The sequence below is a fragment of the Serinus canaria genome, chromosome 6 (assembly GCF_022539315.1).
Source record: "Serinus canaria isolate serCan28SL12 chromosome 6, serCan2020, whole genome shotgun sequence".
Lineage (NCBI taxonomy): Eukaryota > Metazoa > Chordata > Aves > Passeriformes > Fringillidae > Serinus > Serinus canaria.
The window spans coordinates 13,278,247-13,296,370 of NC_066320.1; the positions used below are offsets into that span (position 1 = coordinate 13,278,247).

Consider the following 18,124-nt stretch of genomic DNA (forward strand, 5'->3'; position numbering starts at 1 on the left):
TAGAATGTATGTTAAATATATGACCAGCTTACTGGACTAAGTAGAGAAATTGAGTTTTACTACAAATCACAGATCTGGTTCATTATCAGACTTGTCTGTTTAGAAATGAGGTAGTGAGCAGCCTCTAATTTTCAGCATACAGGCGTGTGTGTGTGTGTGTATATATATATATTTGACAAACTATCTTTTGATAGTTTTTCAAATTTTGAAGCTGCCCATTTGAGTAGTTTTGACAAATAATATAAAGATTGAAATGTAACGGAAATGGAAAAGTTCATACTATATTGTTCCATACTGGTCAAGAACTGCACAGTGAAAAGGCACAAATCCTCACACTGCTATAACACCCACAGAGAAATAAATCTATTTAGAAGTTTCCTGACTGATTCATAGTATCTAGTCAACACACTTAAAAGGAGAAATGAGGCTTCCCATTACAAGAATACAGACTGCAGTCATAAGTCCTCCTCCAAAAGCAACTTCCCATCTACCCCCATCCATCCTGATCTGTGCTGCTTTCTGCTGTCCACTGTGTGTGAGAAAGAAACTAAGATATGTTTTCCAAAGTAAATCAGACTTTTTAAAAAATAACCACACTATATACACGAAATAAAGCATATTAGTTACATAATCCAGCACTGCACAGTGTTGACAACTCTCCTTTAGGTATTTCCGTTATAGAGACTGCATTTTAAAATATTTTAAAATAGATTATACATTAAAGAAAGCACTTTTTTTTTATTGCAATATTTTAATTTGCTTCTTCCAGTTGTAGTAGAAAAATTGGTAGTAGCCTGACTGTAACTGAAAGAGGCAACCAGAAGAAAAAAAATACCAGGTGATTGTTCTTAGTCTTTGCCTGATTTAGAGATAAGCTTTCACATTTGTACAGTACCCAGACATTATGTTAGGAGGGACCAAATGTTATTTACACATGCAATGCCACACAATAAGTGAACCATGCAAAAGGAGTAGAAAGCTCTTATCAGAACTATCAAAACAGGATATGGATCAAAATGAGGCCAGAATAAAAGGAGAAAAGAGTACAGGTATATTAAGAGATACTCAGGAAAGCTCACATATGTGTTCTAAAGTAGTCCAATTTTCAAAGGGGTCAGTTTGGCTTTTTGTTTATTTTCGTCTCTCTCTGTATATATTTATGTATACGTGGCAATATTCCACCCACTGAAGTTTTATTTCAGATCAGTATTCTTTGCTCACTTGTGTCCTTTATATAGTGCTACTGTCGTGTACTGAGCACTCTTCTGTAATGTATTTCATTATCCTATTAAATGTACATTTTTTTTCTTCACATTTTTTAAGAATTCTATAGAGAAATAATTCATTAAAAGAAGTTGTTCAAGTTCAAATAAGACCTTTTTCAAACACAGCATTAACGTGGAGGAGAGGAATCTGGAAGGTGTCTGCGCTTCTGTAGACTGATGCATCCTCCCTACAAGAGATCACTGCTCCCCAGGGCTCAGGATGTTAATGATGGACAGCAGTTAATTTTTCTTCTCTGGGCAGTTTGTACTGCACAAGTATTTCTGCAACTCCTCTATTAAATTATTTGTAGCACAGTACAAAATGCATATATTATTTCTATAACCTGGGTACCTCAATACTCTCAAAGCTCTAACTTCATAGATTTTAGATTGAATTAAAAAACTCCCAGGACACATGAAATCCTTCTTATCATGTTATCACTGACTTTGAGAGCTTACTCTCTTGACAATACTATTCTAGTCTGTCTGTGGGACCAGGAGAAACTCTTTAAAGATTACTGCTGACGGGATAATTTTTTTCCCTCTGATTTTGTTCACTGAGTTAGTATTCATTTCCTCTGCCTTCTCTTTGGGAAGTACAAAACTCCTCCGGGACTGCTACCCATAGGACAAATATATTTACGTGCTTTTTGGTCTTATGGCCACAGTTAAACTTCATGGTTTGTAAGTGGCATCACCACAACAAAAATGTTCTTGTACATTCTTCACGAGTTCAGATTTTTACCATGGCAGCAAATGACAAACCAATAAAACCAGTTACTCAAATCCAACCCATAATATCCTGTATTAGCCATAAATCTAGCCAAATACCTAGTACAGTAATGATTGTTACTGTTCAAGAGACACTCTTGGCAAATTTCCATGGCTCCAAAAAAGAAAGTTACTCTGCTGATTTTTATTTATTTATAGAGTCAAAAATAAGTGCAGAAATGGTAGAATCTGCAGTTATTTTTATTCCCCTCAGTAGGAGGATTTTGCTTTAGTAGGAGGTAAATTGCTCTCAGTTTACATTGTCTGTAATAAAAGCCTGCAGTTGAGCAGTCTTGTCCTCACACTGCAATTACAGGGCCAGGGCTTTGGCGGGCTGTGCTCTAAGACTCTGCAGGCCTCCGTTGGCCTTCTGGCTACAGTTTGATCACCCCTCACTTTTGCAAAATCATACATTACACACCTTCAAATCTCCAGATGGGTCAAAGGCTGAGAAAATTATGGAATACTTGAGACTATGCGCACAGACTTTGCAGATAATTAGTTTTTACAGACCATTATCCGTAAGCCTACAGACTAGGGGCTCTGATGCAGCAGAGTATTTAGACAAATGTTGACATATTTATTCCTAATAAACAGAAATAGGCACTAACTTTAGGCATATGGAGAAGTGACTGATTGGTTACAACTGGACTTAGTCACACATCAAAAGACTTTGCTATATTAAGACCTTGATTTGGAGAGCATTTTACGTGAATTTATACAGAACTGGAATACGAAGAAGAGAGTGACATGCTTTTACAGCTGCAGTTGCACAGCAGCTGGCCAATTGTGCATATTACCAGTTTCACGAAAATAGAGAAAACCATTAAAATTATTATGTGGGTTTAATTAATTTTATCTTACTTGAATGCTTTAAGAGCTATTTAAAGTATTAAAACCCGAGAGTGTTTCACTGCACACTCTATTCCACTAGAGGTCAGCCTGCAACAGAACCCCAAGCAAGCACAGGAACTGCTGCACACGGGTAGCACTGACATTATTTTCTTTCTCTATTTTATCTATTAGAAAGATTTCTTCAGAGCCATAACTTAGATCTCTCACTAAAATGGAGCAACAGGAAGATATAATGGTGCATTTCATTTATGAATGACCTGTAATAAATTACTATGAAGTATTCCAGGTGCCAAACGAGAGAATGCTTTGTCGGCACATGAACTATATTTCACATACTTTAATTTGGCTGACACATAAAACTCATTTGACATTTTGCAGGTATTTCTTTGAAAGGATATTTGGTTCTTGTTGAGCGTTAAGGTGTGGAGGTGGGGTAACCTGGGTAACAGAAGGTCATTTCCAAGTAGATTGTTGTCCAAGATCAGTTCTTCCAAGTAACTGAATGTTTTCAGTCCTTCTAGTGACCTGCAAACGACAAAGGCAACAGGAAAAATGATACTCCACTAAATCAGAGAGGCCATTATGAGCTGAAATAAATATTTTAACCTTCCCTTTCAGGAGTGGGAATAGTTTTGGTTTGGGCCTGTCAGAAGAGTGAATGACAAGCATTAGTGGCAAGGGGAGTGCTGGCACTGCAACACATCCTTCACATGCTGGCAGGATGAAGGATGCGGGTCACTTAGTGAGTAGCCAGGATCCAAAACAAAAGGCTTCAGATATGGGGCCTGCAGGATGAATTTGTCAATGTCTTGTGCCTTCAGGCACCCAGCCTCGCCTGACCCTAACCTCCATTCCCAAGATAAATAACTCTGTCACAGTTCACCTTCATTCCCTGGACACAAATTTAAGTTGTCATCCATCATTTCTGCCAAGAAATATCATACCCTGCTAACAATAATAAATACAACTTCAAGTATCATTTCTTAGTAGTTACCTTACATGCAATATTAGGAAACGTAGAGGGGATTTCCCCCCCCTTTTTATTAACCTCTTAATTAGCTTCTTGAGTTCATGCAAACAAAATAAAATGTTCTCTACAAAATAAAATGCAGAATTACTCCTGACAGAAAAGGCATTTGCTTTCTTCCTTCTTGGAGCTTACTGTCCCACTGTCAAGCCACAGGTCACACTGCAGAGAGCAGATTTAAAAAGGAGAATGTGAAGACATGGTAGTGACGATGATTACTTGTAAATAAACAAGGTTCTGGAAGCAGTCATTCCTCTCACAGCAAAGTACCAAAAAAGCCCCAAAAAACTAAAAAAGAACATTTCAGTACCTTGTTAAGGCATCTGTTCCAAGCCTGACTCTTAATGCTTGCTCATTCCAACAGTAAAAAACTCCCTACATATTAATCAACTAAGACACACGATACACAAAGCATAGGCACAGGCACACATTCACAGCTCATTCACCTACCAGACACCTAAAGATATGCTGAGATTGCATGACTTGACAGCTGATCTACTATGCCTACCAGTGGGAAGATCATCACTGTATCTCCTGGCTGCTTTATAGAATGTGATGAATAAGGGAGATGCAGGTTATACTATTTATTCAGTGACAATGACATTTTACTGAGGGGATTTCCTCCCCCCAGTTTTTGGCAAAGATCAAAGTACAGCCAAGGTCCCCGTTAGAATGTTCCACAGATACAATTACTGGAGGAAAACACAAGTATTATTAGAAAAGGCAATTTAACATTCATGTGTGCAACAAAAACAAGATACTGCTTTTGTAGCTAGAACTTACAGACCACTTATAGATCACACTTAGCTCAAGCAACCAAAAGAAACCAAGTGTGTGACCTTTACACTGGGTACTGCACGCTGAACTATGAATATTCAAGTAACATTTTTGCAACACTGCAACAGTGTATTTCAGTCCAAGGATTCCAAAGTCCCTCGACTTGAAAGGGAGGTGCAAGGATCACTTAAGCCATTTTGACGCTCAGCAGCAGGACCTGAAGAAAATTTGCCACCTATAACCTATGGCATATCTCTATCATTACAGTGCATTGATACTACAATTGCTGAAACTGAAAAAAATAGAGGCCTCTAAACATTTTACTGAAATAATCACCACAGGAACAATCACACATTTTGCATGTGCCTTTAACCAACAGTTTTGGGACAAAAAACCTCAATTCAGCCTACATAAACTGTTCACCAATAATAGCTGTGCTAGCATGCTGCACTGATCTAGCTGTTGCAGCAAAAGGTCACAACAGACTTGGTTTTGCCAAAGTCAAGATTCGAGGAGAAAGCAGCAAACATCTTAGACAGTGCTTTCCACCAAGCACCTTTAAAAGGCAAAAAAACTTGGAGGAAGTAGCAGTGAGTTTATCAAGCTGTTATGAGTTTTCATTTCAGTTTGACAAACCTAGTTTAGCAAATTCCCCTTCAATACTCTTTATTATATAAATAGTGGATTATTTCCAAACCTCGCATTTCAATGTATGACTTTGACTTGCCAAAAGAGTTCAGAGAAGGCCACCTCCTTGTCAGCACCACAGAGCCTTATGGGATGTTAATAGGTCCTTTGTGAAAAAACACTGCTTGGGCTCTGGTCAGTGTCAGCATCAAAATACACATTGCTCTTGAGTTATGTTATGCAAATATAATACTCTTATCATGAGAATCAGCAAATGGTTGGCAACTGGCAAGGAGAAGAAAGCGCACATCCAAAACTGCTGCAGGGGAGGCATAAAACAAAATGACAAGCCATGAAGTGGGACAAAAGGCCTTGAAACACTAGAGGGAGTTGCCTATTGAAACAGCATTTCTTTCACAACCCTGGGCTGAACACAAGGGTACTAGTTTCATAGATAGGCAGAGAAAATTGTGCGCAAATCTCCTTACACCTGTCTGGTTTTGATAATTTTTGCCATGTAATGTTATTAGCTGCTCAGTTAAAAAGGAGCCGTGTTACACAGGGGGTTGCTTATAATTGCTGTTTTCATGTCATCAGAGCAGTGTGCACTTGGTGATTTAATCACCTAAATTCAGAGTCCTGGGAGATGGGAGGGGTTGCCACAGTACGGAGAGAGGGTGTAGCCATTAATGCAATTTTATACCCATATGTTGTTTTGCTATTCATAGATTTTTTTTTTTTTTACATCCTAAACAGAAGAAAAAGGAAGCACCAAAATAAAAATGGCAAGACATGGCAAAGAAATAAATAAGGAAAAAATGTGTTTGTTATCATTCAGTGTTACTACCAACTGAATTCTATGCAACAGTCTCTACCATCATGATATAATAGGAAATATTGCCAGGCAGTTGTACTCCAAAGTGTAAAAGTTAAGTACAATCCACACAATTGGTTTTATGGTACAAACTTCAGCAAGTCCCATAACTTCAGTGAGCCTCAACCTCCCATCTGCAGATGGGGGATAAGAAAGGAGTGCAATTGTAAATTGGTACGGAGAAAGTATTTTTGAGAATCTGAGACACAAATCAGTACAAAATCTGTCATTTTTATTGTTAATGAGGTTGTGCAAGTAATATTAATGTACTCCAAGTATTTCCTTATGAACCCATTACAAAAGAGGAGAGGAATGCCTAAATATACACGGCATAGCAAGACGAGAACAAGCAACCTAAGAGACGAGTATAAAAGAGGGAATTCCCCTAAGAAAGAGAACCAGTCTAAAGTTAAATCTGTACTCTTTTCTCATGGTTCAGAGCACAAAGAAATGTCTCCCCATGTTAGTATACCAAAACAAACACACAATCTCACCACAACAATGCAACCAGCACTGATGGGCTGGTGGCAAGTAGCTGTTTCCCTTACTTTCAAAAGGCTAATAAACATCACTAAGGTGGATTGCATGCTGCTTGTCCCTGCTCTAATGTCATGAAAGCTGCCCATTATCTCACCCACAGGTACCGTCTCAGTTACCTCATTGCAGGGCTCACACTCTGCTCCCAGAGGAGAGCAAGTGTTGCCAAGAGATTTCCACTGCAATTTTCAAAGTCACATCAAACCGACAAAACATCACAACGTATTCAGTGCCGCCTCATTCAAACAGAAAAAACTTTAAGTTTCCACTGTAATTAACCCTATCCTCGTTAAGATAATTATGATCAAGCTCCCTGTCACAGCTAATATCACAGCATCATTGCCTATGGCTCACGCTTTGCCCTCATTAGCTTACAAAAACACTGCTCTAAACAGGAAACTGACTCCCTCTGCAAAACTACTTAAGATGTTCTGTAAGTAGACAGTAAATAATCCTTTAGAATATAAAGGTCTCAGAAATGTCATTTTATCCAAGTCCTTTGGCTAATCAGTATGATTTCTTCCAGCTTTCTTTTCCATAATTAATTCATGGTTTATAACAAAGTTTTAATCATAAAGGAATGTCATGACAGAGATTTTTTTTTTAATGTATGTGTATGCATGGTAATTGTCAACTACACTATTTCATGTGATTCCTCTGGCCTGACAGGGATTTGGTTACAATGAAAGTAAAGAGCAACTCTTCATTTTGGGAATATTTGACAATTAAAATATGAGATTTCATAAATGAGAAAAAGCAGAAGCCTTGGAAGCAATAGACAAAACTTGGTACTCTGCAGTTGTCCTTGTTCAGAAAAACAAGCTGCTCAGAAGCATATGCTACAAAAGAAGAGCTCCTCACATTTTATCCCACCCCTTCATTAACAAGACAGCTGCCTCATACCTAATTGACTTTTTCCTCCTGTTTAACAGGAAAAGAGAGAGCAGTTAACAATATGCAAATGAGAGAGTTTGGGTTTAGCCTTGAAATTGATTTGCACTTTGTTGACAAGAGATAGCCATTAGCAAAAGTTAAAGATGGAGCTGTTACAAAACAAGAGCTTTTTAAAATACCTTTTCTTTACCTTTAATGTTTTACAGATTACAGGAGAACAGAATCAACATGAGAATCCTAGTATTAGATAATTTCAGTATTTAAATAGAAAAGCAATTTCTGTTTCTCCAGCACCTACCGGCCAAGGACTACAAAGCATTTTTTTTGCAAAACATTAATGAATTACTTTTCAAAAACCTGCTGAGCTTAAAATTCCATTTAGTAGTAAAGCAGAGAGAGGTTAAGTGACTAACAGAAGGTGACCTCCAGCAATTTTCCCAGAGACAAGAAATAACACCCAGAACTCCTGACTTCTAGTCCTTTGACTTAACCTCACCAAAAAAAAAAAAAAAAAAAAAAGCACAATAAAAAAATGGAAATGGGGGATATGGATATACATATAAAAAAGAAAAACAGATCAGGTGGAGAAAATACAAGTAAAGCATCAAAAAATGGCCTCTACAGTATTCAACAATAAAAGCTTTTTTTTTTTTTTGCCAATCTAACTCAGTGATTTTACACAGGTTCCTGCATGATAATAGAACCAAAAAGAAAACAGAATTAAGTATTTAATGGACAGCTCTGACATGACTTCTGGACCAAGACAGAGCACACACACACCCCCGAAAGCACCCAAGTGACAATAAAGAGCCTCCAGGATCTTTTAAAGGAAGAAATGCTTGTTTTGTCTAATATCAGAAGAAATGTTAGTATTTTGCAGACTATCTAGAGGTAGCATTTTGCATCACTTCCATCTTTCTGTTGGTAGATGGAAAATATCTGCAAGCAACTGTTAGGGTAAAACTTGAGGCACAGCTGTGAATATGATCAGCAAAAGAGAAATTAAAATATATTAACAAGCAGCATCATTAAATACCTGTGAAAAAGAGATCTCCATAAGAAAAGATTAAACCTCTATTGTGAACTGGACCTACAATAAGTTTCTGAATCTTTTCAAATTAAGGTCATACTTGACTTCTTCCAGACATACAAGAAAATAAATAGCGTTCCCTCAATTTTGTCCTTTTCTCATACCCTGAAGCATACAAGACTACGTGAGACAATCTATTACCAATAAAGCCTGGGATGAAAACATCTTTCACAGCAATCTCAAACCAGAGTGATGTAAGCACATTGAAATGTTGGGGATTCACAAAAACTCAGAACCTTCATCTGTTCTTTTACAGTCTTGTTCCAAGTCTTACACAGCAAATTCCATTGCCTAAAAAAGGAAGCCCAAACTTAGAAGCCACCACCCACCTCCAAGAAAACACAAACAAAAGTAGAGTCAGACAGACAAAAAGAGATGAGGCCTCCTGAATTCTAGATGTTACATTCACAGTATTTCACAAACATTCCTACCAATTATAAAACAGAAATGCAGATATTTCTTGAGAGAGGGATTTTGCTAATAAGCAGCAGTTCTTCAAGTGATGGCACTGTCTGAAAAGCAATAATGCAGATTCATCTCATCCATCTATAAAAGCCCAGTTGCTTATAACTCCTTACAGGCAGCAAGAAAAGCCAGGCACTCCCAGAAGGTGAATCAGACCTTCAGGTGGGGCTCAATGAAGCACATCTGTTTGGGAAGGATGAACAGAGCCTATTTGTCAGAAATCTTGCAATGAAATTATAAGACACTGCAACATTAAGGTAAAAATCTGTAAAAGCCATGTCCTGTAGGAGTGGATTATTTACCTGGTGAAATAAACTACAAATCCTAGTTACAGCTTTCAGGGGCTCACAAAACCATAGAGCAGTCAACCATTCAGTTGTTCAACCACCATTCTCTTACACCAAAACTCTACTAATATTTCAAAAACCAAACCACAAACAGCAACAACCACCAAAATACAAAGAACCATCAATAAAACAAACAACCAAACCAACCAAGTAAAAGAGATAAATTAGCAACCAGATTGACTGTGGTGGCGTTGAATTTCTTTTCTAAGGAATCTCTTAAAGTTTCAGATTTCACTAGGTGTATTTAATGCACATACTCAAGGGAATATCCCATTAATACAGCTCAAACTTTATCCTTCATGTTAGGCTGCTTTTTGCTTAAGTTTTTGTATTACATCTTTAGGATTAAACATGCCAAGATTTTATATTATACTACTGTTACAATTCTGTTTAAATTTAAATAAAATTACAATCAGTGTACTATAACCTGTGGGAAGGCAGTTTTCCCATAAGCTATATAAAATATTTCAAAATAATACAAAATGTATTGGAAAATGAGTTCTTAGTCATCTAGTCATCAAACAAGTATCATATATGAAAATACAGTTTGCAAAACAGTGCAAAAAATTACCAAGCACAGAGAAAGTGACTGTATATATTCATAGCTTATCAAAGGGCTTTCTGGAATTAACACACCAATAGTTCATTTATTCATCACTTCCCTAAAATTCTTAAGCACAGACCTAAACATCCTTCTGCTAAAAATTATTAGAAGTGTTTGATGAAGAATAGCAACGAGTTAAGAGAAAAACTCGAATGAAAGATTCTTGCTTTGTCGTTTTCCCCAATCTTAACATAGAACTCAATCTTAATAAAACAAATGGCATTTAAAAAATAAAGGAAACACTGCCATTTCCTGAACTTGAAAGAATTCAATGAAGTACTAGTGATTAAAAATAGCAAAAGAACATGTCATGGTTTACAAAATGTTTAAAAAACAAACAACCTGCTTAAAAAAGCAAACAAACAAAAAACCCCACAAAGAGCTAAAACCCTGTAATGTGTTTATTCTTAAAAGCTCCTCTCAGCTCCATGTGCCAAGTGGAGAACCTATTTATAAACCCCCTAAAAACCAGTATTATAATGGAAATATGAGCAAATTCAAGTGCAAAGGCAGTGCCATAATGAAAGCTTTAGTGTATCTTGGATCAATCTGTCACTCTGCAATTCAGATAGTAACTTAACTCCCCTTTTTCCACAGAGAGCGGGGGAGTAGAGTGAGTAGAGTAAAGCCCATTTTGACTACCAGAGTTCAGTGGGAAGGGGGAAAAGAAAAGTAATTTTTCTCCCATCTTCCACAACAACCAAGGCTGAGGATTGACAAGCAAATTGACGCACTGCTCAGAGGGCAAAAGATAAATGTTTGATGAATTGGCTATTGCTGGAGGAGTGATGGGCTTCATATGTGCATAATGGACTAGCTGCCGTTCAATTCAGATTGCCTGCCAAGATAAGAAACCATAATGAATGGACCAAGCACAGCCTGTGCCATAAGAATGTATAATCTGACTAGTTTTAATAAACTTAATAAAAAAGATGAAGCAGAGAGAGGCAAAGGGACTGGCCTTTGTGACCAGCTATAAGAGGTGAGGACGACTAATAGACTGCTCAAGCGTGATAGCAGAGAATTGTTAATGGACATAATACTGAATCCCTCAATGTTAAAAAATGTCTTTAGAACAACTTAAAGACAGGGATCTACATAGGTGCATACCACAGACACTGTAGTACTTGTTAATCATCATATGACTGCCATTTATTTATTATTTCCTTCTGCTACCTACCCTGCTTTGTCTCCATTCCCTCCTTTGTCCCCAGTGCATGGTTATCTTAGTCTGTACCCAGATCCACACCATACACCACCAGCTTTTACCAAAAGCTCCCCAGAAGCAAAATAACCCTAAATGATAACAAGACAGAATTCAGGCCCAGTTTCCTGCAGAAAGGTTTTGGCCACACAACTGCATCACAAACTTTCACTGCCAGTGGAGAAACATCCTTCACCACCATAAGTGCTCACACTTGCTATAACTTCATTTGCTTTTGCAAACTATGTTTCCACCAAAGATGAGAAATTTGACAGTACAATCACATCAAAAACAGTTACCAAAACCTCTCCAGCACATACAAGACTGTTGCCAGCAATAGCCATTTTGGTCTGGGATTTGCTGAGTTGGATACTCTTCCCCATCTGTACCCATAACCTGTAAATTCTGACCTTATTCAGCCCATCAGCACTATGAAAATACATTAAAAACAAAACTCTGAGAATATTTTACTGTATATGGGTATATAACTGTCTGGTAATCACAACCATTTTCATGCTGAGTAGGAAATAGACACAGGGCCCTTTTTGCTTTTCTTTTCTTGGTTTTTAGTCACATAAAATAACCATGTCTCTCTGAAGATAAGGTCCTGAATCTATGGAAATGAGAAAGGAGTCAATAAGAGAAAAAACAGCTCTGACTTTTAAAGCAGTGGGATTATACCAACAATCTATTTCTTTCTTAAGAATCAAAGGGTGTGTGCATATAACACACAGTACTAGGTCAAGCAGAAGTGTCTCATCCTTTAGGTAAAAAAAAAAAAAAAAAAGAAGATTGCAGAAAGATTCTCTTGATTGAGGAAAGCTTAAACACATACAGTACAGAATAACAGCACTGTTATGCATGTTTGTTCTTCTGCTTTTGCCCTTTTCCTCTGATGATGAAAAATAAATAAGGAAACAAAATAGTCTGCTTGGGTAAGTATTGGGATTACCACCCGCTTGATTTCAGTAATGTAGCCTGTGTCATAATTTAAACAGAAATTATTATATGAAAGACAGACATCTGGAATTTCAGTATAAATTTTATCCAACTGCAAAAGGAAAGTAACTCATTATCAAGCAGCTCAGAAGGCTCACACTACTGAAGGAAATAAAGTTTTATGACAAGAGAATCTCTCCTCTCTCTCCCTGTGAGTGAGAAAGTGAGTGCAAGAATAAGACAGAAAGGGAAGGCTCAGGAGTGCTGGGTGAATTATAGACTGCCTCTCAAGATTCACAGCTCTTCGTGGTAGGAGGTTAATATTCTCACATGTCATTAGGTCTGCTGGCTCTACTGATGGCTCATTGAATCAGGCAGCAAATTATTTCCTCATGCTGCAGAGGACACCACACTTCAAAGGGAAGGAGCCAGGGTCAAGACGGCTCTCCAGTTCGATTAATGAGTTGGGATCAGCAGAGGTTGCCTGTAGGTAAGAATGTGACTGAAGCTTTTGACAAAGCTGACTTTTTGAACAGGACTTGACCCAGGCCTCTTACTCCCCTCCCCACCAAATCTTATTTCCAACATTTGCCTCTGACTGACCTGCTCAGGCCTGTTGGGATAGTTTTGACCTCCTCAGTCTTTGTTACCAGACACAGGAGCTGTCTGCCTACATTTGATGTGTCTCTCCCCAAAGGCCACATCAGCTAATCCAGGCTCACCAGAATACTTCAGAACAGTACAGCAAAATAAGATAGAGTAGATTAATTTCAGATTTTTAATCTGAAGAAGGAGAGGACAACTAAAAGATATTTCCACATTCAGTGATATTAAGAAAGATTTCTTAATGGTGTTAAATGCAATTAAGAAAAACACAAAGATTACAAGAACATACTAGAAGTATTTATGACTTAAATACTCAAATCATGGAAAGGCAGAAAATGTACTGCTTACATGGTTCTAAGAGTATCCCTACCAAACAATGCATTGTAGAGAATATTCCTCTTAAAAGCTTTTATTTTTATTGCCATAGTAGCAAGAGATTAAAGACAATTAAAAATTAATGGCCACTGCATTCATCTCTTTCTAAAAACTCAGGCTGATTTCTCTGAAATACCTGAATGCATATTTAAATAGATTTAATAAAGTACTGAAATGAGATTAATTGCATTAATGTTTTGGGGGTTTTCTTTTTAAAAAGATCTACTTAAACTGCACCCTTTCTCAAACAAATATGAGTGACTGAATCAACATGTAAACCACTGTTGGTAAGCTTCCAAAAATCACGTATCTTCCGATGATTGAAATGAGAGTTTTCTCAATTACACCAACAAAATTGTTCACACACGCTTCTCATTTGTTATGTATTTGAAAATTTTGTTTGAGAATAATTTACACATTTTTGTTTCTGATACAAGGACCTAGGTTATTCTTCAATGTTTATATTAATCACAGTAGAGCATTTACTATCCTCTTCCTAAACTCTTTGTTCATCACTATCTTTAATGTGCAAGGCCTTCATGCCTTAAAAAGGTAACTTTGGGTACTTTAGTAACAATTTACAAAATTTAACTTTTGGCGTTCAGTTTGAAAATCTTTTAACAATGTCTAAGTGAGAGGCAAATTTCCACCTTTACCATTCCGTGTTTGTTCTGCACTCAAACACCAGTTTGTAACAGATTTCCTTACTATAACAGACATTTCAGCCCAAAAGCCAGCAAACAGATTATCAGACCCATAAAACTTAGGGTAAAAGCATACAAGGTCTATGCATGACTGAGCCAATTTAGAAGAGCTAGTATCCTTTCAAGGAGACTACCTTGTGCTAGACAGCAAATCTTCCACTTGGATGTGCTTTACTCTAAAGTGCAAGTACACACAAGCAAGAGACAGCTTTTTCTTTTGCTTATGCCTGCACAATCTCCAGTGAATTGTACATTATGCAAGTGGAAGTTTGCAACACCAGAAAAGCTGTTAGAGGGGAAACACTTTTTTTATGGGCTTGTTTAAACAAAGTAACTGTGTTACTGGGTCTGTCATCACTGTTAACATTATATCCTGTTTCATCTGTTTCTAGAAAGCCAGCAGCATACCACAGATCATTTGTGAAGTGTGTGCTTGTGTCTTGCGTAACGCTTAGCAAGAAGGTATGAATGCCACAGAGAAGGACAAGTCCAGCTGGAGTGGGATCTAAGTGGCCAGCTTGACGTTGCCAGGGAGAAAGAAGAAATAGTTGTTCAGGGAAAGGAGGAGCCACACAGCTGATAGAAAACAGAGAATCCCCAACAGTTTCCAAACATGCTCACCTAAGTTTCTGGTTTCTGACAGCACTAAATCAGAAGTGACGGTGGGACTAAGATCAATTGCCAAGACACCTGGACCTGAAGGGGAACCTGCTGGAATTCAAGCCAGGAATCCTAGAGAAGATGGATTCAACAAGGGGAAAGGTGATCTGCTAAGTGTATGCAAAAGACCAACTTTTGTATTTGTCCTTGTTTCCATTCATAAAATGAAAAGCTCTCAGTTAAGTCTTACCAAAAAGAACTTGGTTTACTTTCAGGCCTGTGTGGTGTTTCAAGGGAATGTAGTACCAGTTACCAGGGTACAGTGCTTCTCAAGAGGTTAAAAAAAATCTAAATAAAGACAAAAAGAACAAGAAGTCCCATACCTAACTCAAGATGAATTAGAAGGTCCAGCTGCAATGAGTACTGCTTTATACCAACTTGGATATAGTCCACCTGGGAAACTGTCAGGGCAATTATAGAGTTTGGGAAGGAACTTGTAAACTCATAAATCATTCTTGCAAAAAGCAGAAAGCAAGGAAACACCCCATGGCTTTTGGGAATCATTACCACACACTACACTCAGTCAAGCACTTTTGCATGGCAACTGCTCAGTACTAATTGTTTGAATAACTTTTTTTGTGTTACTGGGCCTTATGGCAATCCTGCAAAAATTTCAATATATAAATTCAAATTCAGAGATATGTGTGTTCTTATGTCTTTTTGATTTTCAAAATACTTCCATATAATCTGTTCATTCCATCTGTCAGGTCAAACTGGGGGGTTTTGTCCCAACACCTCCTGGAGAAACAGAAAACCACCTTGGGTCCTCCTGAGCAGCTTCAGAAGGACAGTCACCAGCTGTGATGAGGATGGAGCAACCTGACAGGAATCCCTGGTCTCAGTCCAGGTGTTTTTCCATGCCCTAGGATGAGATTCCATGCAAGCTCCTCCTTTAAGCACGGTTAAAGGCAACAGACACTCCATAGATTAGGAAAAGGCAAGCAAAAGGAAAACAACAATGAACTCTGACACCTGGGTTTTCATGGAATCATGCATACACGAATGTTGGAAAATACCTCCAAGATCATCAAGTCCTACCTTTGAAAAGGTTGCTTCATGCTTTCCTCTCATGCCAATACATACAAAACCGACACCAAGAGACTTCCATCAAAACAATGTTTTAAAATGAACACTGCTTTCTATCACACCAGCATAAAACCATCCACCATAAAAACCTGATGCTGGAGTAATTTAACATAATTGAAATATTTTAAAAATCAGCATATAACTTAATAAAGTATGTAGTTCAAACTTCATTTCAAGCTTTAATTGCTGAATGCATAAATTTAAAGTTTTAATTGAGAATAGAGGCCTGGCTATTTGTGTTGCCACTACCTCCAAATTTTTAGTCCAATTACCTGTGAAGAAAAAACCATGACTGGCTGCCATTTACCATGTTTGAATCCACAGAGCATAAGTAACATAACCTTTAGTGAAAGTCCAATTACTAAAAAAAAAAAAAATACTCAACTCCTACCAGTTCACTGTGTATAGATAACACCCGACTTCATGAGCTGAATTATAAACCCAATGCCATTTCAAGAAGGATCTACCACCCCCTCAACACAAGGGCTGGGCTTGGCAGTGTGGAAGTGCTGGAAATTCCTGGACATAAATCTATCCATTCCATGCCTACGTTGCAGACATCAGCCTCAGCCATATGCTCACTCTTTTGTCCATACTGGAATTTGATGACAATTAGATTTCTGAGAGGCACATAATCTGCTCAAGCCACAAAAGAAGAAAAAAAAAAAGAAAGAGTAATTTACCTCAGTCATGTGAACACACATGGAGAGTTTTGAAAGAAAACAGAAATGAAATATCACAGCAAGCATGCCCATAAAATATTCTTCACTGACGCAATTAGGCAGTTTGTTAAAAAAAAAACAACAAAGCAAACAAACAAAAAACCCAAACAAACCCAAACCAAACAACAAATAAGAAAAAAAGAGAGAAGGCACTACTGGATTCCTGAATGCCGCCACAGTGGCCATCAGTGACCCAGAGCCAGCCCCTCCCTGTTTGCAGGGACCACATCAAAGCACCTTTGCTGCCTCCTGGCCTTCTAGAGAGCAGCTTCAGCCACTTAGGGGGGAAAAAAAAGCTAAGTAAAGGCTTGGACTTAAAACATTAAAAGAAATAAATTGAGAGGATTTTGTCTGGAAACCTCGTCTTGTCCTTACTGAAGGCTAAAATAAACTTAATTTTTGTTAAAATTAAAGCAAAAATTAAATCATCTTATTATGTAATTGGAACTAGGCCTCAGGCACTAGCAGTAAAGAAGGGATTAAGGCCTCCACCACCTGGGTTGTCATTCTCATGGGCCCCATTACCACCCCCTTATTCGTTTTTATAGCCAACAGATTAAAATGCGAGCGTCGCAATCTTTGATCTTTCACTTGCTGACACAAATCCTTTCAAGCTTCCAACGTTTTCTGCTGAGGTAATTAGTACTAATTAAAAGGTTTCCAACAGCCTTTGCTCTACTTTTTCCCTCCAAAGAAATTGCTTTTACAAGTGCCTTCCATCTTTGAAATGTATGCATCGTTCACTTTCTTCTTTATCTGACTCCCAGAGATCAAGTAGATTAGTGACTCCATTATTCCCCAAGACAAAGCCAAACAACAGGTTTTCACTATCTTCCTGACCTGTTGAGGTGCAGGGTTTATATTCAGAAACAAGTGCCTCTGCTTGTATTAAAAGACAGTCCAATTATGCATTAACAGACACAATGCAGACACATTCTACATTTAAGAATGGACATCATTTAAAGATGTTGTATTTTCTCAGAAGAGAGAGAGGCAACCGTTCACTAATTAAACTGACAGGTTGTAGGACTAATAACTGGTCTTCCTTTGTTTTCTTTCTTTTTGTGTGTTTGTGTATCAGGCAAGATGTAAACAATTTCTTTCTCTCCCCCCCCCTTCCCCTATCCTTTCCTCTCCTTTCCACTTTCTTCTCAAATTCTAATGATTTATACACATTTGTTGCTTAAAAAAAAAAAAAAAAAATCAAAAATTAGGTACCATTCTGAAGGATCCTGAAAGCCTGGAAAGTCCTGTCTGAAGAAGTTTTGGTTAGTATATTTAACTAATGTGTCCTGCTACAGGCAAACTGATGGCTAGAAATATAATTATAGACATTAAACCACTTTTTTGTAGTACATCTAAAGTACTAATGAAATGCCAGGACTAAAAGAAATTAAAAGCTGCAGCAAAAAAAAAAAAAAAAAAAAAAGGAACAATACTTTGCATTGAGGAAGAGCTGTGTTTTGAATTTACAGGTTTTCAAATGATGCTTCCATCGACATGGGCTCTATATGGATCATTTTTCTTTATGAAAACCTGGAAGCTTTATGCCTGCTGTGATAAAAATAAATTACACTTCATGCAGCAAAAGTGCTATTCAAAAAAGAGGACAGTTCTCAGGCTCTTAAAGTTCTCACTTCCTATTGAAAATGACAGCAGCTCTCTCTCATGCTGTAGCATCTCTGGCACAATAGA

General features: G+C 37.6%; 1 protein-coding gene across 1 annotated transcript in view; it reads right to left on the reverse strand.

Moving 5' to 3' along the window:
* The window catches only part of LRMDA (leucine rich melanocyte differentiation associated), a 604,806-nt gene that overhangs the window by 260,009 nt on the left and 326,673 nt on the right, over positions 1-18,124 (reverse strand). The window contains exon 3 of the mRNA XM_030241074.2: positions 3,290-3,416. Coding sequence (XP_030096934.1) covers positions 3,290-3,416 — 127 coding nt within the window. The remainder of the gene's footprint in view (positions 1-3,289; positions 3,417-18,124) is intronic.